Below are 27,326 nucleotides of genomic sequence, written 5' to 3'. Positions count from 1 at the left end.
ACCTGCCATTTTAAAAGTAGTGGGATTGATGGAAGATTGCAGCATACTCTCTTTGGAATGATGTTTCAATCAAAATGGATCCAAGGAAATTGACAGAGTATCATATGATACTGAAATATTTTTCTTTCTTAATTTTTTTTTTTTTTTGAGACACAGTCTCACTATATCACCCTTAGTAGAGTGCTGTGGCAGCACAGCTGAAAGCAACTTCACACTCTTGGGTTTAAGCGATTCTCTTGCCTCAGCCTCTCAAGTAGCTGGGACTACAGGCACCTGTTACAACACCTGGCTATTTTTTGTTGCAGTTGTTTTAGCTGTTTAGCTGGCCCAGGCCAGGTTTGAACCCGCCACCCTTGGTGTATGTGGCTGGCGCTGTAACCACTGTGCTACGGGTGCCAAGCCATCTTTTTTAGTTTTTAAAAAATTTATTCTATTTTTCTTAAGGAAAAGCTTATGTCCTCCTTTGGGTTTTTGCAACTAGAATACAACTCGTTTTATCTTTATTTTCTTTCTCTTAATTAGAGCAATTACAGTTAACTAATTATAGTTCAAAAGAACCCATTTTCTAAATAATTACAGAGAATTCTTTACCCAATTATTTAAAAACAGCACTGTGGGTCAGAAATTGACCTATGTTTTCTTTAGAGGTTCACAAGCTGTAATGTTAAAATGTACAAATGGAAAATAACAGCCAATGTCCAAGGTCCAGATTTGCTCTTTGATAACTGCAGAGAACTAATTAGGTTCTTTTAAAAGCTTATTTGGACTTAGACTTCTTAAAGTGTTGGTGGCAATCCAAGCAGAGGATCAACAGAATGTCTAATAATTCTGATATTATCAGAATGTCAGAAATGAGTTACTACTTCATTGCCAAGATAAAAAATATTCAGCAAATAATTTAGGAAATGTGTATTGATAAATTGTTAGAAAAAACAATTTGAAGTTGCACAGTATAAAGGGAGAAAAGCTGTTTATATAATATGTAACGGGCCAGCATAATTCTGTAGTCTTTATGGGGATATTTTTTCCCTTGAGGACTAGAAATCCTCATTCCAGTCTATTTTGATCATGTTCAAAAAGTGTTAGGAAGTATTTGCCAGGCGTTTGAGGGAGGGAGGGATGAATAGGCTGAACATGGAGGATTTTTAGGGCAGTGAAACTATTCACATGATACTATAATGGTGTGTATGTTATTACACATTTGTCCAAACCCATAAAATGTACCAACACCAGGAGTGAACCTTAATGTAGACTACAGACTGTGGGTGATAATGATGTGTCAATGGAGGTTTATTGATTAACACAGATAACACCACTTTGCTGGGGATGCTGGTGTTGATAATAGGGGAGACTCTGAATGTGTGGGGACAGGATGGGATGTATGTGGGAATTCATCCCATGGGATGTATGTATTTTCTATTCGATTTTCCTGTAAATCTAAAACTACTCTAAAAATCAGGTATATTAAAAATATGTTAGGATAAGAGGACTTGTGTTTAGGTGAAAAAGAGGCCCCTGCGTATTTTTATATTGGACATTTCGTGGTTTATTGAAGAGCTTGATTTGGTGGCAATAGGTTGTTTTCTCTGATTTCTTTTTGTATTGATGGGCCATTTTTGGAGATTCTGTGCCATCATACTTTACCTAGAATTCTATGAACTCCTTTTTTGTCTTCTTGCACATTTTTTATGTCTCTTTTCTAGCTCTGTTTTTAGCAAATTAGAGGAAAATCTCATGCTAAAGATTTGTTGGTACTAAAATGAGTCATCTTCCTATCTTAGATGTCTTCAAGCATTTTTAAAAATAACCCTCCTCTGTGATCAGCTGTTTTAACCAACTTAGTTTTTCTCTCCATCATTTGCTAAGATACAGAGATTCTTCGTGTGTATAGAGTTTTTTTTACAAGTCTTGTACTTTTCAAACTTGAAATATATAAACTTTTCTAAATATTTTGAAAATCTGCTTCAGATACTGTGATGGAGAGGCTTTGCAATAGTATCTCTGTCTAACATAACTTTATCCTGAGGGCTTTTCTTCTAGACCAGTGTTTTTCAATCTTTTGTATCTCGTGGCTTACTTGAACCAATAGTTAAACTTCCTCAGGACACTTAATATGTTGATTTAAAAAAAAAAAAAGAGTATACTGGCTCGACGCCTATGGCTCAAGCGGCTGGGGCGCCAGCCACATACACTCAGTTGGTGGGTTTGAATCCAGCCCGGGCCTGCCAGGCAATAATGATGGCTGCAACCAAAAAACAGCCGGGAGCTGTGGCAGGCACCTGTAGTCCCAGCTACTTGGGAGGTGGAGGCAGGAGAATCGCTTGAGCCCAGGAGTTGGAGGTTGCTGTGAGCTGTGATGCCACAGGACTCTACCCAGGGTGACAGCTTGAGGCTCTGTCTCAAAAACAAACAAACAAACAAAACAATATACTTAACTATGCTTTGAACTTCTTTGGAAAACAATTTAATGAATGATCTCTAAAAATTTTCAGGGTGCACTAATGTGTTGCGGCACACCAGTTGAAAATCACTGTTCTAGACGATACTGTCTCACGCATATTCATATGTTCCTATTCAGAGACAAAGAAGCCAGGTACTCTGCATTTCATTGTAACAGCAGATGGTGAGAGTAGAGAAGGACCATTCAATAACAACAATAATGATATAATTTTAATAACATTTTCAAAATGCCCTTAATACTTCTATCTGGAATTATAATAACTGTACCTGTATTTTAAATATTGTCACCATGATTACTTTTTAGGACAGAATTCCTGATTGGGAATGTCTTGAATATATTATTCTCTTCTTAATGACTATTCACTTTAATAGAGAATTAGCTTATCTAAGATTTTAAAAATGTTTTATTATGGATTTTAAACATGAAAGTGTAGACCGAGGAATGTAATGAACCCTCCTCTTGCCTCCCAGTCACCATCAATGTATGTTCAGCTTTGCTCTCTTCATTTCCCCCACTCCCATTTTTTAATGTATATTTTGATATTAAGCATCCCATATTTTAATGTATAATTTGATATGGCTCTCTGGGCAATATGGATTCTCTCCCCCACCCCCTTTTTTTGAAGACAAGAGTCTCACTTTATTACCCCAAAGTAGAGTGCCATGGCTTCAGCATAGCTCACAGCAACCTCAAACTCTTGGATTCACGTTATCCTCCTGCCTTAGCCTCTTGAGTAGCTGGGACTACAAGTGCCTGTCAAAATGCCTGGCTAATTTTTTTTTATTTTTAATAGGGACAAGGTCTCCTTCATATTATACTTTTTTGATCATTAAAATTTCAGTAGTTTCAAAATGTCATAAATGATTTTTCTTTTTTATGTTAAAAAAATATCAGTAATGAAAATATGTCAAATTGTATATAAAACCAGTGTATGGTGCCCATGATTGCATTAATGTACACAGCTATGATTTAATAATAAAAAATAATAATGAAGAAAGAAAAAAATATATCAGGATCCAGGTAAGTTTCACACACTAGAATTAACTGATGTGTCTTTTAAGTCTTTTAATTTATAGATTCCCTTTCATCTCTTTTCTCATTAACAATTTATGTGTTGAAGAAACTGGGTTTCTTGTCCTAACCATTTCCTAGTCTTATAGATTTTTTTGTTTTCATCCCCATGTTCCCTTTTCCTCTGCATTCTGTATAAATAGAGAGGAATAGAGGATCAAATACAACGTCAGCTTTTTGGTTCGGTGGTGCAGTTTACCTTCCTTCAGGAGGCCTAGATGTGTGGCTGTTTCTTTATGATGCTTTAGCTGGATGCTTTGATCCTTTAGTTGATTATGGGTTCTAGAATGGGATATTCTGATTTTATCATTATGAATTTATTTATTTAATCTTATTTAATATTTTAAAAAAGATTTATTTAGATGTAATACAATTCATCTGTTTAAATTGTACAATTCAGTAGTTTTTAGTTTATTCCCTTATATGTATAATCATCATCACAGTCACTTTTTAGAATATTTTTATTACTTCAAAAGGAAAGCCTATCCTTGGGGTGGTGCCTGTGGCTCAAAAGAGTAGGGCGCCGGTCCCATATGCCAGAGGTGGTGGGTTCAAACCCAGCCCCTGGCCAAAAACTGAACAAAAAAATAAAATAAAATAAAATAAAGAAAGCCTATCCTTTAGCCTTTTACTATTATCTTCCTATCCCCCAGTCCCTCAGCTCTAAGTAACCACTGATCTGATTTTGTCTTTATAGAGTTCCTTATTCTAGACTTTCGTATGAATAGAATCAAATAATAGATGGTCTTTTCTAACTGGCCTTTTTTTTTTTTTTTTTTTTTATAATGTTTTCAAGGTTTATCCCTGGACCATGTCTCAAAACGTCATTCCTTTTTACGGCTTATTATTCCATTGTATGGATATGCCATGTTTTGTTTATGTTTTTGTGTGCTGATGAACATTTGGGTTGTTTCTACCTTTTGGTTGTTATGAATAATGTTGCTGTTAACATTGTGTATAGTTTTTTGTGTGTGGATGTATGTGTTTTTCTTTCTTATAAGAGTATATTTGGAAATGAAATTACTGGTTCATATGGTAGCTATGTTTAATTATTTGATGAAAGTCAGACTGTTTTCCAAAGAGGATGCATCATTTTATATTCCCACTAGCAGTGTTTGCTGGTTCTGATTTCTCTAAATCCTCACTCATTATTATCTAACTCTTTTATTCTAGCCATCCTGATAGATATGCGTTTGATTTGCTTTTCTCTGGTGACTAGTGATTTTGAGTATATTTTCATGGGCTTATTAGCTATTTGTATATTGTTTGTGTATCTCCCTTAGAGAAATATCTATTCAGATCTTTACTTATTTTTAAATCGGGTTTGTCTTTTTTCATTATTGAGTTGTAAGAGTTGTTTCTGTATTCATTATCTTTTACCAGATACATGTGTGCAACTATTGCCCCCCATTCTATGGGCTTTTTACTTTTCCTATGCTTTATTTGTTAGCTTAAGTCCATCTTTAAAGAGAAACATCTTCATCTCTTTATTACTCAGATAGGACAGTTTACATAGGAAAGGCAAGATAAAAGCTTGATTCTTTGCCTTTATTTATGAGTTTTCAAAATAAAGAATTGGTTGTTTAATATCCTTTCCTAGTGACCAACTACTTTTCTTTTTAAAATGCCATTAGGAAGTCATAAATTCAAGCATTTTATGTTTTTGATACGTTGTAGCTTTTATTCTTTTTGATTCTTGTCCCTCCTTTGCCTAAGATGAATCTCTTCAGGTTGATTGCTAAATACTTTTCATACCTTCTCTGCTTTCTGCTAGAAGATGCTATAGTCTCTTCTACATTTTCTGCCCCAGACTTGGAATTGGCCATTTGTTCAAGGAGCCCTAGTTGTCTTTTAGTGGAGCAGTATGGGTCCTTATTGCCACCAAGTTGGTCACTATGTGTAGGGCTCTTCAGTAGATGTGGGAAATAGTATGTGGGGATTTTTTTCTTTGTTTTTTAACAATAAAGTATATTATGAGTCATGCTAATAATTCTAATTCATATCCAGCGTGTTAGTGTTTTTACTTAACATCTTCTGTCTTACATCTTTATCTACTTTTTCCCATGCTACAATTCCTAGTTCTCAAAGTCACTGGGGATGATGGTAATTATGATATATTCTATCCTTATTTCTTTATCCCACATTACCCAGAATAGCAACACCAGTGTTAAAACCAGCTATACAATTACTGAAAATAGTTAAAAGTTTGTTATTTTGTTTTGTTTGGCTATTATTTTTGTCACTAGGCTATGTGTAGCTAACTATTGCTTTTATTTTTTATTTGTTGTTTGTTTTTAAACTATTGTTTTTAGAAGCTAATTGAAATAGTTTCTCTGTGCTTATGCTACTAACTGGATATACAGTTTGGTTCACTGCATTTTATTTTCAGTATTTAGGAATTACTTTCTACATTTTTAATTTTTATTATTTTATTTTTAATTGTGGCTAAAAAAACACACATAAATTATCATCTTAATCATTTAAGTCATTAATATGCCTTTATCTCTTATCCCTATTTCTTACTTCCTTTGGGGAATTTAAATTTAATGGTTTATCTTTCTATTTTTGTAACCTAAGAAGATATATTTTTATACTAAAAAGATACATATGTAACCACTCAAAATACATATATAAATACATATATGTATTTGTAATCCTCCTTTCTTAGAAAATGGTAGCATACTATAAATGCTATTCTGCACCTTGATTTTTATCACTTATGAATGTAGTATAGAGAAATCTTTCTCATTCTTTTTCACCATTGCATAGCTATTTCTTTTTCTTTTTTTTTTGTAGAGACAGAGTCTCACTTTATGGCCCTTGGTAGAGTGCCATGGCATCACACAGCTCACAGCAACCTCCAGCTCCTGGGCTTAAGCGATTCTCTTGCCTCAGCCTCCCGAGTAGCTGGGACTACAGGCACCCGCCACAGCACCCAGCTTTTTTTTTGTTGTTGTTGCAGTTTGGCCGGGGCTGGGTTTGAACCCGCCACCCTCGGCATATGGGGCCGGCGCCCTACTCACTGAGCCACAGGCGCCGCCCTGCATAGCTATTTCATTGTATGGCTGTACTACACTTTATTCTACCCCTTATCTATTAATAGCCATTAAAGTTGGTTCAGCACTTGTGGCTCAGCGACTAGGGTGCTGGCCACATACACTGGAGCTGGCGGGTTCGAACCCAGCCTGGGACTGCCAAACAATGAAAACAACAACAACAACAACAACAACAACAACAAAAAATAGCCGGGCATTGTGGCGGGCGCCTGTAGTCCCAGCTACTTGGGAGGCTGAGGCAAGAGAATGGCTTAAACCCAAGAGTTTGAGGTTGCTGTAAGCTATGATGTTATGGCACTCTACCGAGGGTGACAAAGTGAGACTCTGTCTCAAAGAAAAAAAAGCCATTAAAGTTGTTTGTGTGTTTTGCTGTTCTGTAGTTCTGGGTGAGGTGGCTCATGCCTATAATCCTAGCCCTCAGGGAGGCCCAGGTGGGTGAATTGCTTGAGCTCAGGAATTTCAGCCTCAGCAAGAGTGACACTCCATTTCTACAAACTAGCTGGGTGATGTGGCCGGCTCCTGTCGTCCGAGCTTCTTGGAAGGCTGAGGCAAGAGAATCTCTTGAACTCAGAAGTTTGAGGTTGCTGTGAGCTATGACACTACAGCACTCTATGAGGGCAACAGAATGAGACTCTTGTCTCAAAAAAAGAAAAAGAAAGAAAGAAAAAGGTAGTCCTGTAAAAAAATAACATACTGCATAGGACTTTTTGTATTTTTTGCCAATGTATCATAAAGACATGAGTCATAAGAATAGGATTTCTGTATTGAAATGTATGTAGTTTTGCAAGAGATTGTCAAATTCCCCTTTAAAAGATTTAAGGCATTTTGCATTCCCACCAAAATATATGAGAAGGGCCTGTTTCTTTCCCCATAGTTCTTTCCCAGAATATACTGTCAGATATTTGAATTTTTACCAATGTTTTGATGGTACATATGGTTTTAGTTTGCATTTCTCTTCATATGAGCATCTTTTCATATCCAGAGTTATTTCCATTTCTTTTTCTGTAAATTGCCCAGTTGTTTAGCCTGTTTTCCTGTTCAGTTAATGTTTTAATGTTTTTTTTCCTTTCTAATTTTAGAAGTTCTGTATTTGGGGAGATAGTAACCCTTTGTCACCGACATAAATTATAATTTTGTTTTTACACTTTATCATTTGTCTTTTTACTTTGTATATTTTGCCATTCAAAAGTTTTAATTATTATGTAGTCTAATTTACTGCTACTCTCTCCTTATTTTTATTAATTTATTTTTTTGAGACAGAGTCTCACTATGTCGTCCTCGCTAGAATGCTGCGGCATCACAGCTCACAGCAACCTCAAACTCAGGGGCTTAAGCGATTCTCTTGCCTCAGCCTCCCAAGTAGCTGGGACTATAGATGTCAACTACAACGCCTGCCCCCTTGTATGTGCCTGGTGCCCTAGCTGCTGGGCTACAGGCACCAAGCGTTTTTGAGACATTTTTAGTTAAATTTCCCCCAGTCCTTGGTATTTTTCTTTTAATGCCTGACTAGTTTGTTCTCCCTATTTCTTCCCTTCCTGCTTCCCCCTTATACTTCCTGCCTTTCTTTTCTCATGTACACATGTGATGCATTTGGAATTTTGCCCTGGTGTATAGTGTAAGGTATGATTTCAATTTTATCTTTTTCGTATGGATATTCAGTTATCCCAATATCATAATTCTTTTTTTTGGCCGGGGCCCGGTTTGAACCCACCACCTCCAGTATATGGGGCCAGCGCCCTACTCCTTTGAGCCACAGGTGCCGCCCCCAACATCATAATTTAAAAGTCTATCTCTTCCTTGACTTGAGATCTCTTTTTGTTATTGGTGTTTAATAACAAACAAAATTAGATATATTTGTATATCTAATTATATCTATTTTGAAATTTCTATTCTGCTCCATTGGTTTATATTCATGTGCCATTACAACAGTGTTTTAATTAGAGGGGCTTTATAATATGTCTTAAAATATAATAAAGCTAGCTTTTTTTTTTCTGGCTAGTTTTTCTTTCAAATAAACTTTAATAATCAACTTGTCTTGCTTTGATGAGAAAAAAACTTGATGGTATTTTTATTTGTACTGAATTAAATGTGTAGATTAGTTTAGGGAGAACTGGCATTTTTATGAAATTGAATTATCGAAGAAGATGGTATGCCTTTCCATTTGTTCAATCCTACTTCTCTGTCTTTTGTGAATGTTTTATATAATTTTCCTCATGTTAGGTATAGGCTTTTGATTTAGCTTGTAAATTTACATGTGTGTTTTATTTAATATTGATTTTATTTTGGTATTATGCTTATTCTTTTGGTTCTTTGTTATCTATGAAAATTATTGAATTTTAAATGTTAATTCTATAGTCCGTTATTTTATGAAATTATCTCATTGTTTATAGTAATTTTATCATTGATTAATTTGGGTTTTCTAGATGTATAATCATATGAGATAAAAATTTAAAAATTTCTGGATCTTTACATAGAAAGCACAATTTTTCTAAGTTACTATGAATTGACATTTCTTACATGTTTCTCAAGGTCAATGTTGTATATGTTTGAATTTGTTGTGTGCTACCATCTATGTAAATGATACCATTTGTTTAATAACAGGAGTTAGAAAGACAGAAACATATGTGTAGCGTGCTGCAACATAAGATGAATGAACTTAAAGAAGGCCTTCGGCAAAGAGATGAACTTATTGAGGTATGTACATGAACTGTGAAAATAATCTTAAAAAATGGTTGAGTGGGATTAGGGTGTGTGTGGCTGGAGTAGAGGAGAATTAAAATGCTACAAAGAGTTTACTTTTTTTTTTTTTTTGTAGAGACAGAGTCTCACTGTACCGCCCTTGGGTAGAGTACTGTGGTGTCACACGGCTCACAGCAACCTCTAACTCTTGGGCTTACGCGATTCTCTTTGCTTCAGCCTCCCGAGCAGCTAGGACTACAGGCGCCCACCACAACGCCTGGCTATTTTTTTGTTGCAGTTTGGCCGGGGCTGGGTTTGAACCCGCCACCCTCGGCATATGGGGCCGGCGCCCTACTCACTGAGCCACAGGCGCCGCCCGAGTTTACTTCTTTTTTTATATTTAGCTGTATTCTAAAATTTTACAAACATGAAACATAAAGGCAAGATTAAAAAATTAATGCTATGGACCTTGTAAATACCCCTCCTTTTAATAGCAGAAGTTTTTGTAATTGTCTCTTATTCCTAAGCACACTCTTTCCTAACAAAAGGAAAATATATAGAGTAATGTTATTCTCTGGAACCTAGTGGATACTACTTTTGGGGCATGATTCTTGGGGAATAAGATGTTTGATCTTCACTGAGGTAGATACATTTCTGAGGTGGCTTCGTGAAAAAAAAAAAAAGAAATTGTGAGGATACCTCATATACCAAAAGGTGAAAGTTGGCTAGTAAGGAGGTTCAAGTTTTTGCTCTGGCAGTGAAAGAACTCTGTGTGCCACACTGTTGGCAACATCTTAGGAGTGAGACATATACATGGGTCCACCAAGAATGTTTGGAAAGCATTTATCATCCTTGTAGGCTTACTAGCTTGCTTTCATCTCTGTTATTCCCCCACGCCCCCTTCCATGTTTTTAGGTATTTATCTCTGTTATTCTTTAAATGTGGTTTACTCTCTTGAGGTGGTTTATTTTCAGAAATGTGAGAATAAGTTTGAGGGAGATCCTGCCCACTGTCTAGGTGTGGATATTAAGGGCATCTAATACTAACTTAGTGTTAGGTATCAGGAAGGCTTACTGTTTTTTTTTTTTTTGTAGAGACAGAGTCTCACTTTATGGCCCTTGGTAGAGTGCCATGGCATCACACAGCTCACAGCAACCTCCCAGCTCCTGGGCTTAAGTGATTCTCTTGCCTCAGCCTCCCGAGTAGCTGGGACTACAGGTGCCCGCCACAGCACCCAGCTATTTTTTGTTGCAGTTTGGCTGGGTCTGGATTTGAACCCGCCACCCTCGGCATATGGGGCCGGCGCCCTACTCACTGAGCTACAGGCGCCGCCCTCAGGAAGGCTTACTGTTAATGACACTAGGGGAGAAACCTAACTTAACCACACCCACCCACATTCCTGGCTATTCAGAACTTAGCCTATCTTTTTTCCTCCCTCATTCCTTTCAGACCTGCCTCACTTATTCTCTGAAAATGACTTTAAAAAACAGTTACTAGAGGGAAAAATGATTATTTCTCTATTTGAGGATTGGTGTTATTTTTCGTCATGCTTTCTTTTTTTTTTGAGACAGAGTCTCACTTTGTCACACTTGGTAGAGTGCTATGGCATCATAGCTCACAGCAACCTCAAATTCTTGGGCTCAAGTGATTCTCTTGCCTCAGCCTCCCAAGTAGCAGGACTACAGGCACCTACCACAATGCCCAGCTATTTTTAGAGATGGGATCTCACTCTTACTCAGGCTGGTTTTGAACAACCGAGCTAAGCAATCCACCTGCCTCTGCCTCTCAGAGTGCTAGGATTATAGATGTGAGCCATCTTGGAATTTTTCATCATTCTTAAGAATAATTGAATTGGTTGGGTATTGTGGCTCATGCTTATAATCCTAGGAGGTTTGCTTGAGCTCAGTACTGAGACCAGTTTGAGCAAGAGCAAGACATTGTCTATACTAAAAATAGAAAAAAATTAGCCTGGTGTCATGGCATGCACCTGTAATCCATGGCATGCTACTTGGGAGGCAGAGAGAGACAGGAGGATTGCTTAAAGCTGGGAGGTTGCAGTGAGCTATGATGACACTTCTGTACCCTAGCCCAGGTGACAGGATGAGACTGTCTCATAAAATTACATTTTAAACACCTAAAACTAGAGATTATGAAATTTATATAGCCAGCATCCTGGGTTTTTAGAGAAGCCACGGTGACAAATTATACAAATCAAGCCTTATAATTATTTTAAATGCAATTGAACTCTTGACCTCAAGTGATCCTGCCTCAGCCTCCCAGAGTGCTAGAATTATAAGTGTGAGCCACTGTGCCCAACCCACTTGTCTTGCAGGGCGGGGTGGTGGTCTTGAGAATTGTATTGCCAAGTAAATAATGTATGAGTAGAGAAAGTAGGAGATCAATATTTGCCAATAAGCATAAGAAGAAAACCTGTTTATTATAAAAGGGTATAAATTAGCATCATTGCTTAATTAGAAGAGTCATTTAAAAATTGTGAAATGTTAGATTCTAGTGTTCCTAAAAACTACTGTTTTCTTTACAATTTATGAGTTCTTGCTAACATAAATTCTGGTGTTGGAAATTTAGAAACATAAGTTCTACTTAAGAAAATAAATTTAAAACTACTGCTTGTTCTCTATGATAAAAGACCATTTGTTTATACCAAACCTAAATTTACCTCTGTAAAAATGTAAGTTGTTGTTTGGGAAAAAAAGGCAGTTTTCAAAGGAAGACACATACAGAGCTATAATACATAGAAAGCCCCGCTGGCTTGCAGCCGCATGGCAGTGGTTGGGACAGTTGTTACCAGTTCTCTCGCTTACTTTCAGGGGCAAGCCAATCAGAATCATTTGCCAGGACTCTAGATGTCATCTTCCCTTTTAGCAAACCACTTTTGCTTTTCCTGCTCATCACAGACTTTCCCCTTTTATTAAGTTTTTTGTTTTATCAGTTTTATATTTGTTTCTTCCCTCTAATTCCCTCCCTTTTTTCTTTCTGTTCTTTTATTACTTCTGTCCCCCTCTTCCTCTGCAGGAGAATCAGCGCATGCAGCAGAAACTAGACTCCATGACAAAAGAGGTGTTTGACCTCCAGGAGACACTTCTTTGGAAAGATAAAAAAATTGGGGTATGAGATCAAAATGGGCTTTGGTTAGAATTCATTGCTGAGGAATAGAACAATAGAATTTAACTTAAGAGATTCCTAAAAACCTGTCCTTTTGATTATTCCTGATCATTTATGCACTGTGAAATATGAATAAGCAGGAGACAGACTTCTATGGGAAAACCTGATACTATGCCTAGAAAAAATTCTTCTTTCCAGCTGACACTGGGCTTCTGAAACATCCAAGTAGGAACTTTTAAAGGAAGTTTCTTTTTATTCCCCTAGGATTCCTCCCTCCCTCTCCCTTAGGATTTTTATCCAGAAGCAGCCATAGGCGTTTAATTCAAAGTATGGGTTTAACTTGATATCCTTACATTACAAGAATTTGGATAAGAAGCAAGAAGATAGGGAGTGGGGGGTAGGTGAAAGGTTATTAGCATCCTATAAATCCTTGGTGAATAAAATAGGAAAGGATTAAAATCAGTTTAGTTACTGAAGGGGATAGGAATGTAAGACTTCCCAAAGTCATCATCTCTAATTATAACTCTAGAATTCCCCAAAGCAGGGGCCCAGATAAGGAAAAAGTTTTCATTACTCTTTTGGTACGCCCTGCAGGTAGATTCTGAGAACACTGGAGGCTAAAAAAATTCCCATTTTATTTCATGTGGCCTTTGACTGGCAAACCCATTGCCCGGCATGTGCTATCTCCTCTACAGGAGGGGAGCGACATAGCTGTAACTGTCTGAGGCTTACTTTGTCAGGGAAGGGCTATGGCAGAGGAAACAAAGGGCATGTGAGAAAAGTCTTGTTCTGCATTAAGATTAGGTGGGCTAGGGGAAAGTTGGCAAAAATCCTCTAGAGCTGTGGTCCCCAACCCCTGGACTGTGGACGGTTAGGAACTGGGCTGCACAGCAGGAGGTGAGCAGCAGTGAGCAAGTGAAGCTTCATCTGTAGTTACAGCTATTCCCTATTACTTGCACCTGAGCTCTGCCTCCTGTCACATCAGGGGCTGCATTAGATTCTCATAGACGTGCAAACCCTACTGTAAACTGTACATGAGAGGGATGTAGGTTGTGTGCTCCTTATGAAAATCTATTCCTTCACTCCCCCACCCCCACTCTGTAGAAAAATTGTCCTCCATGAAATCTGTCTCTGGTGCCAAAAAGTTTGGGAACCACTGCGCTAGAGCACCTGTGAGAGAGATGTGTGGGTATGAAACCCCCTGAATCATAACTACAATTCACTAGGAGCATAGTGAAGCCCAATCAGCAGTATCAGTCCTTGTCCATTGCTCCAAGGACTCCATCTTTTCCTTAACAAACACCTGGGAAGACCACATTTCTTTTGAGTTCATAGATCAAAAATTTAAAGAACTGAAGATACCTTTATAGATACTTTTCTGATGTTTATGTTACTGAGAAATTACTAGAAAAGCTTTTTGGAGGACAAAGCAACACTTTGTTAGGTGTTTTGAAATTGTGATTGTGAGCTAATAAAATGAGATGTTAAAAAAACATGTGTGGCACAAAGTAGGCAATATGTAAAGATTAGTTAAAATTTGGTCCTTATTTAGAAGGGGCTTCTTTTAGCACCATACATAATTTTCTTTAGTACAGATCTGCTGGTAGCAGATTTATAATTTGTATAATTGTCTTAGTATTTTAAACTATCTTGGACAAGCCATGGAAAAACCCTACAACTCCCAGTCCAGTGATATAGCTATTCAAAACAAAACAAAATTTTTTGTTATCAGAAAAGTGGCATGTCAATGGTTAAGATATAAATTATTTGGGTTTTTAAGTTGTCTTGGAATTTATTGCACAAGTGCATGTCTCTGTTCTGTGTGCTATGCAGTATGTTCCTTTGACTTTTTTAAAAACTGAACTCTTTATTTTGAGAAAATTTTAGATTCACATGCAGTTGTAAGAAGTAATACAGAGAAATATACCCTTTACCTAGTTTTACCCAAATGAAACATCTTGCAAAACCACGATATAATACCACAAGGATATTGACCTTGATACAATAAAACTACAGAACATTTCCATAACGTATCATTCCTCTTGCCCTTTTATAGCCATATCTGCTATCTTTCCACCCTCTCTTCCAAGCCCTGGAAACCACTAATCTGTTCTCTGTTTCTATAATTTTGCCATTTTAAGAATGTTGTATAAATGGAATCATACAGTGTATGACCTTTTGTAATTTAGTTTTTTTTGCTCAGTATAAGTCTCTGTAGATTTATCCAAGTTGTTGTGTGTATCACTAGTTCATCCATCCCTTGACCCTTCTTTTGAATTTGAAAAATTACGCTAAATTACAAAAAACATAAAATTTACCATTTTAGCCATTTTTAAGTGTGCAGTTTTGTGGCATTAAGTACATTCACATTTTTGGGCCACAGTCAACCACTATGCATCTCTAGAACTTACTTTTCTCAGCTGAAACTCTGTACCCATTATACAACAACTCCCCATTTCCCCCTTCCTGCCAGCACCCTGTCTTTCTGTCTCTATGAATTTGACTACTCTAGCTCTTCATATAAGTGAAATTATATAGCATTTGTCCTTTTGTGACTTGCTTTCACTCAGCATAATGCCCTCAAGGTTCATGTTGCAGCTTATGTCAGAATGTCCTTATTTTTTAAGGCTGAATATATTTCATTGTATGTATATACCATATTCATTTGTTGATAGACACTTGGGTTGCTTCCACCTTGGCCTGTTGTGAATAATGCTGCTATGAACATAGGTGATTTCAACTTTTTGAGGTATAGGTATATACCCAGAAATGGAATTGCTTGATTATATAGTAATTCTATGTTTTAATTTTTTTGAGGAATAGCCATACTGTTTTCTATAGTAGCTGTGCCGTTTTACATACACATCAGTAGTGCATAAGGGTTCTACTTCCTCCATGTCCTCACCAACACTTACTATTTTCTTTTTTATTACTAGTATTAAACTTAATGGAAAGCATTATCCCTAGGTTGAAGTTCAGTTTTCTTTAGTTCTTCCTTGCCTATAACTCCACTATAGTTCTGAGCGCTGGAAGTCCAGTTATAGAATTGATTCATAAGAGGAACTTGTATATTTTATAGCTCACCGTAAACTCAGCCCCTTTCTAACTAAAGATATTTGTATGCTAGTGCAATTTTATGGAGAATTAACCTCTTGCCCCCAAAGTTCAGCCCATTATATATATCCTTTTGGCTTTTTGATGCTAGAATTTGAGGTAGGTCAGGGATAAAGAATTATTTTGATCTCCTCAAACATGTACTTTTTACTCTAAAAAAAATCCCACTGTAAGAACTATTGTTACATGCAAACCTCAGAGTAGTAGTTATATGGTTGGGTAATACAGAGGATTTCAGATCCAGTGGGGATACATTTGATACAATTATAAGTTATTTTAGTAGTGTTCAAACTTTGTGGTGAAATGGGTAAATTTACATGATATATTTTATTTTCCTATGTATAATTATGGGAAGATGAAATTAAAAAGTCCAAAAGTAAAAATAAAACTTGGTGCTAGAAGATGTGGTAGAGGAGCAAATGTCATGTACTAGCATCTGCTAGAATTCCTAGTTCTACAGGGGCGTGTTCCTAAGTATTCAGTAGTGTTGTGTTAATCGAGCATGTTGTGCTATGTGGTGAGGCACAGCATAACAATGCACAAAGATACCAATAACCAAAAACAGCTAACCCAGTGGAGAGTAGAGTGACTTTTAACAGATGGGAAAGTATTGCGCTGCACTGTTCTCTTTATGTTTGTCTGTTAATATTATGGAGTGTGAATACTAGCTAGAAGCATTATACCAAATGCCTTATGGTACTAGAAACCATATAAATTATCAATTTCTAGGGACTTGAGACCCATCATATAAGTAATTGTTGAAATTAGATATTGACAGTACAGTTTGGTTAAGTGAAGAATTAGGACTTGGCCATAATTACTTTCCACCATCATCTAGGATGACAGTAAGGGAATACATGTATGTATAATGTGGCCTTCATAGCACTGTGATATAAAACTATATACAAGAGCTTTGGAACCACAAAGAACTAGACTCATTTTCTAACTTTGGCACTTAGTGCGACTTTGGGTGAAAAAAATCTGAGCTTCAATTTTCTAATCTGTAAAATGGGGATAATACAAGTACATTATGGGATATGGAAGGGAGAAATTTCTTTTTTTTGTTTTTTTTTTGAGATAGTCTCACTATGTCGCCCTTGGTAGAGTGCTGTGGGGTCATAGATCACAGCAACTTCCAACTCTTGGGCTTAAGCAATTCTCTTGCCTCAGCCTCCCAAGTAGTGAAGGGAGAAATTTCATATATAAAATAGTGCCTGCCATATAATTTGTGCTATGCAAGCAGTAGTTGCTATCATCCAAATAGATAATAAATCTACTTACTCCCAGTTAGTTGGAGAATAAGACAATAATGATATTAAAAATTGCCCAGTTATTCAGCTATTAGGAATTAAGTAGTTAGTTGTCCCATTTCTTTTTTTTTATTTTTATTTTTTTGTAGAGACAGAGTCTCACTTTATGGCCCTCGGTAGAGTGCCATGGCATCACACAGCTCACAGCAACCTCTAAACTCCTGGGCTTAAGCGATTCTCTTGCCTCAGCCTCCCAAGTAGCTGGGACTACAGGTGCCCATCACAATGCCCAGCTATTTTTTGGTTGCAGTTCAGCCAGGGCTGGGTTTGAACCCACCACCCTCAGTATATGGGGCCAGTGCCCTACTGACTGAGCCACAGGCGCCGCCCTAGTTGTCCCATTTCTAAAACCAGTAAACTGAGAGGCAACTATTATGGTTTAATTTCTTAGACTAATGGGAATGGTGGCAGAAAACATTAAACATATGAACAAATATGTGGAGAAAGGCTTTTGCAAATAGGCCAGCTGTGTGGTTCCTTCCTAGAGTACTTAATTTGGGTTTGTTATTTTATAATATGATTGGTCACTGATGACCAAAGTATGTTCCTGCTTCTGCAACTGTCCTTAGCTCTGACAGTTGTGAGATTCAGGAATTAGTAGGGAATTTGCAAATGAAAAGCCAATTTGCTTTTCCTGAACCTTCACTGCCTGCAATGCTTTACTCTGAATATACCTGGAAACCTCTGCCTATGGGATGGGCACTATTATCCCCTCTTTTTCAGATGAGGAAACTGAGGCTTAGAATAAGTACGTGCCAGGACTTAAAATCTTGATTTTGAGTTCTATGTCCTCCATAGGTGGGCTGTATTTACTTTGTTAGCATTTTATTTTTATTTCTTCACATTTTGAAAGTATATTAGAAGACCAAATGAGTCTTAATTATATTTAATTGACAGAATAGATTCTTGAAAATCCTTTTGGAAATTAGTCATTTTGAATTAAGTAGTATTTAAGTATTTTGCCACACTACTTGGAGAAAAATCATGCAGCTAATATTTAATTAAAATACCTTGTGTCTACTAGTTACATTTTTCCCGGACACCTCCCCCGATCCCCCCATTTTTTGAAACACAATTTTACTTTGTCGCCCTTGGTAGAGTGCTGTGGCATTATAGCTCACAGTAACCTCAAACTCTGGGGCTCAAAGCGATTCTCTTGCCTCAGCTTCCTGAGTAGCTGGGACTATAGGCACCTGCCACAACACCCAGTTATTTTTAGAGATGAGGTCTCGTTTTGGCTCAAGCTGGTTTCGAACCTGGGAGCTCAGGCAGTCTATCTACCTCCGCCTCCCAGAATGCTAGGATGAGCCATCGTGCCCAGCCTACCCAAAACCATTTTTAAGTTTTTTTTAAAATCAAGTATATTCTTAAACACTACTATTTTAGTTAAACATGAAATGTGGATTTTTTGTTCCCAAGTGAAAATTTACTGAGGAGGTCAGTAAGGAAAAATTTATATTATTCTTTCTGGTGTCTTCATCTTCCTTTTCCTGTTCTTTTCATTGACTGGAAAAGAAAGATTTGTTTCCCTGCTTGATGTGATAAGCATGGTTTGCTAAATTTATTTGTGCATGAGAGCGAGTTTGCATTAAAACTCTCTTTTAGAGATATATATTCATATAATCTTGTATTTCCTTCCATAACTGACTGCTTGTTTCTAGTCTTTTGACTGCTTCTTTGCTTTTTATGTCTTTATCTTTTCTTATTTGAATTAGGTACTTCTCTGCTACCTTTCACCTGCTCTTTTTCTGTGCCATTCCTTCCCTTGCTACCCTGCTTAACCAGGCCCTAGAGAAACAAAAAGAATACATTGCCTGCCTTAGGAATGAGCGAGATTTGCTCAGAGAGGAGCTGGCTGACCTGCAGGAGACAGTGAAGACGGGAGAGGTATGTCAGCACTAGCTTGGAGCTCAGGTTTACTCTTTCTCCTTTGCTTTACTCTGTCTCCTTCTTTTCATCCTGCCATCTTTCCTAGCCTGACCACAAACTACAGTGTTTATTCCCTAGTCCAGTTTTGGTAGGTTTGAGTCATTTCCTCCATAGAGCATACTCCATGTAACTAATTCTAGCCAGGTTTGCCTGTGGCGACATACATTGTTGCAGAGTTACCTCATAGAGTTTACTGCTTAGGTGTGAGCCATCTTTTGTGATGGTGAGTTTCTTTCTTCCTCACAGAAACATGGCTTAGTTATAATTCCCGACGGTACCCCCAATGGTGATGTCAGTCATGAACCAGTGGTTGGAGCCATTACCGTTGTGTCTCAGGAAGCTGCTCAGGTCTTGGAGTCAGCAGGAGAAGGGCCACTAGGTAAGACTCAGATTAATGTTGCCCTGCTGGGCTTTCTGCTTTTTTCATATTCTGGCCTGAAAAACGAAAACATACAAAGGCATTCTGAAACTTAAGTAGATCTGTGCTAGGAGGAATCTGGGCTCACTATCTTCAGACATTCTTGATCTTGGGAACCAGCATCTGAGTTCTAAAAGGCCGCTAGATGGAAGCCCAGTGGGTATATACACATTGCTTTTTTCACTTAACTAACAACTTTATGCAAAGAGATACAGTACAGTACACTTGTCCCAGGAAAGCAGTGGGCTACCAGGGAAGACTTCTTGAGGATGGTTCTTATTTCTGGAACACCTGGTTTTATGTTCCAGGTTCTGTAGTTCTTTGCTACCACATTGTTTAAGTCAAGAAATAGATGAGCAAGACCACGGAGTGGGGAGCTTCCAAGCCTCTTAAATTTAACCCTTTCAGAATTGAATGACATCTCTCTCCAGGAAACCACAAAGGTGCTCATTCATTGCCCCTTCTAAAAAACTACTCTAGAGGAAGAAAAATGCACAGATACTGTATCCTCAGCTCACATGTATTTTTTTAAAAACCATCTTTTTTTCCCTTTTCATCTTTTTTTCATATATGTGTAGATTTTCTGGAAGTGGGAGATACTGTAAGAGTGAAGCAAACTGAAAAAACATTTTAAAAATTAGTAAGTGGCTCTGCACCTGTAGCTCAGTGGCTAGGGTGCCAGCCACATACACCGGAGCTGGTGGGTTCAAATCCAACCCGGCCTCCCAAAAAATGACAACTACTACCAAAAAATAGCCAGGCGTTGTGTTGGGTGCCTGTAGTTCCAGCTAGGGGACTACAGGCAAGAGAATGCTTAAGTCCAAGAGTTTGAGGTTGCTGTGAGCTGTGACGCCACAGCACTCTTCTAAGGGTGACATAGTGGCACACTGTCTCAAAAAAAAAAACAATAATAATAATAAATAAAAAATTAGTAAGTAAGCACATTCTGTAATTCCAGAAATATAGTTATAGGTCTCTTTGATAAAGCAGAATGCTAGGTGAGTGAGAGAGAAGAGGTAGAGAATGAAATGAGTATGTAGCTATAAGCAGCCCAGAGTATTTCCTTGCTTATATGGAAGGTGCTAAAGAAACTAAAACTTATATTTGGCTTTGACCCTAGATGGTTGCAGAGGGTAATTGGTCAAATATCCTCTGCTTCTTTTATTGAATTATGGATCTCTCCTCAGTGCAGCCTTGAGGAGAAGCAAACCTCACCAAAGGCTGCAGTGAGCCCTAGTGAGCCTACCATCAGGCACAGATTCACCCTTGGCTTTCCCCATCTTATTTTCTTTCTTTCTTTCTTTTTTTTATTAAATCATAGCTGTGTACATTAATATGATCATGGGGCACCATACACTTGGTTCATAGACCGTTTGACACATTTTCATCACACAAGTTAACATAGCCTTCCTGGCATTTTCTTAGTCATTTTGCTAAGACCTTTACATTCCACATTTACTAAGATTCACATACACCCTTGTAAGATGCACTGCAGGTGTAATCCCATTAATTCCCCTCCCTCTACCTACCTCCCCCCTCCCTCCCCTCCCTTTCCCCCTTCTCCCTATTCTTACCTTGTAACTGGGTTATAGCTTTCATGTGAAGGTCCTAGATTAGTTTCATAGTACGGGTGAGTACATTGGGTACTTTTTCTTCCATTCTTGAGACACTTTACTAAGAAGAATATGTTCCAGCTCCATCCATGTAAACATGAAAGAGGTAAGGTCTCCATCTTTCTTTAAGGCTGCATAGTATTCCATGGTATACATATACCACAATTTATTGATCCATTCGTGGATTGATGGGCATTTAGGCTTATTCCATGACTTAGCAATTATGAATAGGGTTGCAATAAACATTCTGGTACAAATGTCTTTATTATGATTTGATTTTTGGTCTTCTGGGTATATGCCCAGTAGAGGAATTACAGGATTGAATGGCATGTCTATTTTTAGATCTCTAAGTTGGAATCATTTCCACTCAGATCAGGAACTAGACAAGGCTGCCCATTGTCTTCATTGCTTTTTAACATTGTAATGGAAGTTTTAGCCACCGCAATTAGGGAAGAAAAGGCGATCAAGGGTATCCACATAGGGTCAGAAGAGATCAAACTTTCGCTCTTCGCAGATGATATGATTGTATATCTGGAAAACACTAGGAACTCTACTACAAAACTTTTAGAAGTGATCAAGGAATACAGCAGCGTCTCAGGTTACAAAATCAACATTCATAAATCGGTAGCCTTTCTATATACCAACAATAGTCAAGTTGAAAAAACAACTAAGGACTCTATCCCATTCACAATAGTGCCAAAGAAGATGAAATATTTGGGCGTTTATCTAACAAAGGACGTGAAAGATCTCTATAAAGAGAACTATGAAACTCTAAGAAAAGAGATAGCTGAGAATGTTAACAAATGGAAAAATATACCATGCTCATGGTTGGGAAGAATCAACATTGTTAAAATGTCCATACTACCCAAAGCAATATATAATTTCAATGCAATCCCCATTAAAGCTCCACTGTCATACTTTAAAGATCTTGAAAAAACAATACTTCGTTTTATATGGAATCAGAAAAAACCTCGAACAGCCAAGACATTACTCAAAAATAAAAACAAAGCAGGAGGAATCACGCTACCAGACATCAGACTATATTACAAAACACTATATCACTATATTTAGTGATCAAAACAGCATGGTGCTGGCATAAAAACAGAGAATTAGATGTCTGGAACAGAATAGAGAACCAAGAGATGAATCCAGCTACTTACCATTATTTAATCTTTGACAAGTCAATTAAAAACATTCAATGGGGAAAAGATTCCCTATTTAACAAATGGTGCTGGGTGAACTGGCTGGCAACCTGTAGAAGACTGAAACTGGACTCACACCTTTCACCATTAACCAAGATAGACTCTCACTGGATTAAAGATTTAAACCTAAGACATGAAACTATAAAAATACTAGAAGAGAGTGCAGGGAAAACCCTTGAAGAAACTGGGTTGGGCAAGTTTTTTATGAGATGAACCCCCCCCCGGCAATTGAAGCTGCTTCAAAAATACACTATAGGGACCTGATCAAACTAAAAAGCTTCTGCACAGCCAAGAACACAGTAAGTAAAGCAAGCAAATAGCCCTCAGAATGGGAGAAGATACTTGCAGGTTATGTCTCCGACAAAGGTTTAATAACCAGAATCCACAGAGAACTCAACGCATTAGCAAGAAAAGAACAAGGGATCCCATCTCAGGCTGGGCAAGGGACTTGAAGAGAAACTTCTCTGAAGAAGACAGGCGCGCGGCCTTCAGACATATGAAAAAATGCTCATCATCTTTAATCATCAGAGAAATGCAAATCAAAACTACTTTGAGGTATCATCTAACTCCAGTGAGACTAGCCTATACCACAAAATCCCAAGACTAGAGATGTTGGCGTGGATGTGGAGAAAAGGGAACACTTTTGCACTGCTGGTGGAATTGCAAATTAATACATTCCTTTTGGAAAGATAAATGGCTTCCCTCATCTTAGAGTGGGTTCCCTTCCCTCCCCCCACTAGCTTTGATGGGACTTTGCTTCCTCCAGCATTGTGCCCCTCTCTTTTCTTTATTCCGGCTCCCTCCTTCCCTCAATTCCTACTCTTACCCCCATCTTTTTTCACATACAGTAGAACCTCTGTAAGTTGATCACCCAAGGGACTGTGACGAACTTCAACATAAAGAACTAGGCCTACTGTACTGATATATACAGTAGTGCATGTCTGGTCTGTGAAAATTAGAACAAGTTAAGGAGGAGGTCAACTGTGTAGGTTCTGCTGTGTTGCCATCTCTTCTGCTAAGGGCTTAACTTTGGGAGTACCTTTGGCATTTGAGTTATCTGCCTTCTTGCAAATTTTCGAGATAAGGAAATTATTTCCTTTATTCTTTAGTTTGTCTTTAAGAGGAAAACTCAGTGCTTTTCTTTTCTTTTTTTTTGAGACTGAATATCCCTTGGTCACCCTCAGTAGAGCGTTGTGGCATCATAGCTCACAGCAACCTCAAACTCTTGGGCTCAAGTGATCCTCTTGCTTCAGCCTCCTGAGTAGCTGGGACCATATGTGACTGCCACATGCCCAGCTATTTTTTTAGAGTTGGTGTCTTGCTCTGGCTCAGGTTGGTCTCAAACTCCTGAGCTCAAGCAATCCACCCATCTTGTCTTCCCAGAGTGCTATGATTACAGGTGTGAGCCACTGAGCCTGGCTCTCACTGCTTTTTTTGAGCAAATCTGCTTGGTGCCCTGATAAGCAATTAGTTGTATGGAAATACAATTGATAATTAAGAACCTTTCTATAATACTATTAAAGCCTTTATTTCTTTTGATATGCAGAGCTATAAGTAATGTAAATACTTTCTGTTTATGAGTTTGAGGAGTTATTTTAAAATTGTTTATATACTACATCATTATTAGTTTTTAATGTTTTTTCATTTGCTTTAGATGTAAGGCTACGAAAACTTGCTGGAGAAAAGGAAGAGCTCCTATCGCAGGTAAAAAGCATTTTTCTCACTGGAAGGTAATACTCTTGTTGAGTGACTAAGTTACATGCTAAAAGGATGGCAAACTGAAATGTTCATTAAAAAGATATGTTCTTATTTCAAATATCAATACTTAAATGAGATTTGAAGGCTAAAAAGATAATTCACATTTTGCCTTTTTATTATTCCCTGTTCTTTTAAGATTTTTTTGGGACACATAGTTTAAGGAATCTTGTTCTACAGAGTTCCTAAGGCAGCAGTCTCCATCGCCTGGAACTTTTTCTTTTTCTTTTTTGAGATAGTCTTTCTGTGTTGCCCAGACTAGCCCTGAACGCTGGGCTCAAATGATTTTACTGCTTCAGCCTTCCAAGTAGCTGGGACTGTAAGTATATGCTCTATTACTAAAGTTGGAGTGTAAGATTAAGATCATAACTGACTGCAGCCTCAAATTCCTTGGCTTAAGCAATCCTCCCGAGTAGCTGGGACTATGGGAATGCATCACCACACTGAGCTACTATTAATTAAAACATTTTTTTGTAGAGATGAGATATTGCTATGTTGTCCAGGCTGGTGTTACATTCCTGGCCTCAAGTGATCTTCCTGCCTTGGCCTTTCAAAGTGCTGTGATTACACACATGAGCCACTCACCCTGGCCTGGACTTTTTCGTTTTTAATAGAAGTAACAAAAAATATCCAAAATTTGTACTGTTCCGTAAAACATACATAAATAATAAAATATGGCTATTTTTCTTGTATTTTTATTGGAGTACCTGATCCTGGGATTTGCTCCTTTTGACATTTGTTTATAGCTTATCTCTAGCATCTAAAATAGTGTATGTCCCACAATAGGCACTCAACAAAATAGTTTTCAGACGAGATCGGGCATGTTCAGGGTGGTATGGCCATAGACAACAAAATAGTTTTCAAATGAATGATGTGTGTGGCCATATGATGAGGATTTGCCTTATTCTATGATATGACCATTGGGGCAAGCATCTGTTTCATTTGAGAGATTGGTTGCTGAACCTTTATTTCCATTTCAGCTTAGAAAACTCAAGCTTCAGTTAGAGGAAGAACGGCAGAAGTGCTCCAGGAATGATGGTACCATGGCTGACCTGACGGGACTACAAAATGGTTCGGACTTGCAATTCATTGAAATGCAGAGTAGGTACCAGGGGCCAGGTCATGTCCCAGGAGTAGGATTGTGAACAAGCTGCAAGAGTCTCGTAATACATTTTTCTTAAGAGGAGCTATGCTACAAAAATTTGTCAGTCCCTGGCTAGTCCAGAAAAGCTTTCTAGTCAGTAACATAAGTGAATAGAGGCTTTATTAGCCTGTGGGCTTCAGAGGATAATGAGAGGACTAATTAATGCTCTTACCCTTTCTTAACAAAGTGATTTCTAAGAACTTTTTGTAGATAGTGAAATGCCTTTGACAACCTGACACTCCTTTTCCATACCCACATATCATCTTTAAGCTCCTATTAAAGATAAGATATTCATATATAGATAGCCTTTGTTAGTTATATTTTATTTTTCCAGATTTTTTTTTTTTTTAAAGCAACACACATTTATTATCTCATATTTGCTGTTATCTAGTTACTTGGACATGGTTTAGCTGGGCCATCTGCTTAGGGTCTCAAAAACCTGAAATCAAAGTGTCAGCCAGGGCAGAGTTCTCATTAGGACCTTGACTGGGGAAGGAACTGCTTCTAAGCTGCCTCGTGTGGTTGGAAAAATTCATTTCATTGCAATTATAGAATTCATGGTATATGCTTCTTCAAAGCTAGCAACATAGAGAGCAAGTCTTATAAAATGTATGATAATATTATAATCTGAGGCAGGACATGTGTACCTTTATCTCACCATGTTCTAGTTGTTAGAAGAAAATCACAGATTTTGCCTAGAAACAAGGAGTTATAGTAGAGTGTTACCCTAAGCAGTTGGAGCTCAGTGGGCCCACCTTAATGTTTGTCACATTCACTTCACAAATACTAAGAGAACTAAAAGTATTGGATATGAAGTTTAAGAAAAAAAGCTTTTCTTCACAACTTAAATCTGTAAACCCAAATTCATATGTAATATTGAATTAAATGTAACTTTTCTCAAAATGGGAACCTCAAACTTTAAATTTGAATGCATGTTTCATTTTATATGCAGACACTTTCATTGACTAGAGCAAAATAACACTGGGGAATGAATGGCTTTCTGCAAGGTGGGATCCTCACTCTCTTGAGTTTTAAAGGAAGCTATATTTTAACATTGAGCATATATGTGTATGAAAGGTTGGAAATACATTGGGTTTAAGGATACCCTTCTCATCTGAGCAGTTCAAGTCTAGGAATTTATTACATTTGATTCATTATGGCTCTATCTTGAAGGATATTCATTGCAATGTTGTTCATAAAACTGAGACACTTAAACAGAGGACATTGAGTAGTAGTCTTTTTTTTTTTTTTTTTTTTATTGTTGGGGATTCATTGAGGGTACAATAAGCCAGGTTACACTGATTGCAATTGTTAGGTAAAGTCCCTCTTGCAGTCATGTCTTGCCCGAGTAGTAGTCTTAAAACTCATTTCCCTTCTACTCCAGTGGGATTTTGGAATACTTTTGTTTACTAATCACTCTTAGATCTGATTCATTTCCACAGTAAGTGTCCATTTACTGGTTTATTACAAAGGATACAGATGAAGAGATGTATAGGGCGAGGTATGGGGAAGGGCTGTGGGGCTTGTAAGGCCCTCTTGGCTGTGCCATCCTCCAGGAACCAACTTGTGGTCAGCTGTCTGGAAGCTTAATTTTTTTTCAATTTGAATAGTGATTTTTCTATAACTAATTTTAAAATCTTGGTTATTCTATGGCCTTTACATCTAAATATTTTGAGTTAGGCTCATTAGAAAAGACTTTTTGGATTAAGGCTTATTAATAGTAACTTTTGAGATTGGTATTACTGCCTCTGTTGGATCTCAGTTAGTACCCTGGTGATGTTTCTAGTGAGTATTTTGATCGAGAACACTGCTTTGTTGAGGAAGGTAGGTGAAGACCAGGATGAGAGAAGCGGGCTAGGAACTATGATGAGCTAGGAACTACGATGATGAACCTAAATCAGTCAGTACAATGGTTGCCAGTAGTTTTAGAGAGAGGGCAGGGCAAAGGGTTGAGAGACTGGCCCAAAGCAGCAAATTCAAAAGGAATCAGTTTCAGGGTAATGGGCTGGCATTTATGTGGGAATGCTTCCTAGAGCAGGTAGGTTTCCTAGCTGCTCTTTGCAGAAGGTAGGGAAAAGTACCCAGGGTGGAGGTGTAGAATGAAGTAAGCTGACCAGGACTGTGGGAAGGCTGCGTCTGACTGGTAAAGACCAAAGCAAGCAGTTCCCTTGGAAAGGAGCCCAGGCAACTCTCCTTTGTGGACAGTGCCTTGGCTGTTATGTACAGTGTTTTGGAATGGGATTTCAACACACCTATGAAATGACTGAGATGAAAGGTAAGTCTCTGGGACTTACACTTTTGAAAATAGTAAGGAATGGATAGTTTGGAGAGTAAGAAGGAAGCAACACATTTTGATAACCAATAGGTTTCTGGGGATGAGAATTAAAAACTAATATCCTTAAGTTTCTTTTTTTAGGGCTCAGAAATAGGAATAGCTCTCTTTGGCTACCA

At 37.8% G+C, this 27,326-nt stretch overlaps 1 protein-coding gene across 25 annotated transcripts in view; it reads left to right on the top strand.

Annotated features, from left to right (window-relative positions):
- Positions 1-27,326, top strand: part of LRRFIP2 (LRR binding FLII interacting protein 2) — a 160,985-nt gene that overhangs the window by 122,741 nt on the left and 10,918 nt on the right. For 18 of the 25 annotated variants that reach the window (XM_053600290.1, XM_053600286.1, XM_053600285.1 and 15 more), the window contains 6 exons: positions 9,190-9,282; positions 12,301-12,393; positions 18,600-18,701; positions 18,990-19,122; positions 23,631-23,680; positions 24,712-24,832. In XM_053600290.1, the coding sequence (XP_053456265.1) occupies positions 9,190-9,282; positions 12,301-12,393; positions 18,600-18,701; positions 18,990-19,122; positions 23,631-23,680; positions 24,712-24,832 (592 nt within the window). The remainder of the gene's footprint in view (positions 1-9,189; positions 9,283-12,300; positions 12,394-18,599; positions 18,702-18,989; positions 19,123-23,630; positions 23,681-24,711; positions 24,833-27,326) is intronic. The other 7 variants (XM_053600298.1, XM_053600294.1, XM_053600303.1 and 4 more) reach the window with 2 other exon arrangements.

This window comes from Nycticebus coucang, chromosome 8 (assembly GCF_027406575.1).
Source record: "Nycticebus coucang isolate mNycCou1 chromosome 8, mNycCou1.pri, whole genome shotgun sequence".
Taxonomy (NCBI): Eukaryota; Metazoa; Chordata; class Mammalia; order Primates; family Lorisidae; genus Nycticebus; species Nycticebus coucang.
Note: the sequence above shows the minus strand (reverse complement) of the source record. Positions and strands in the feature narration are given on the sequence as shown.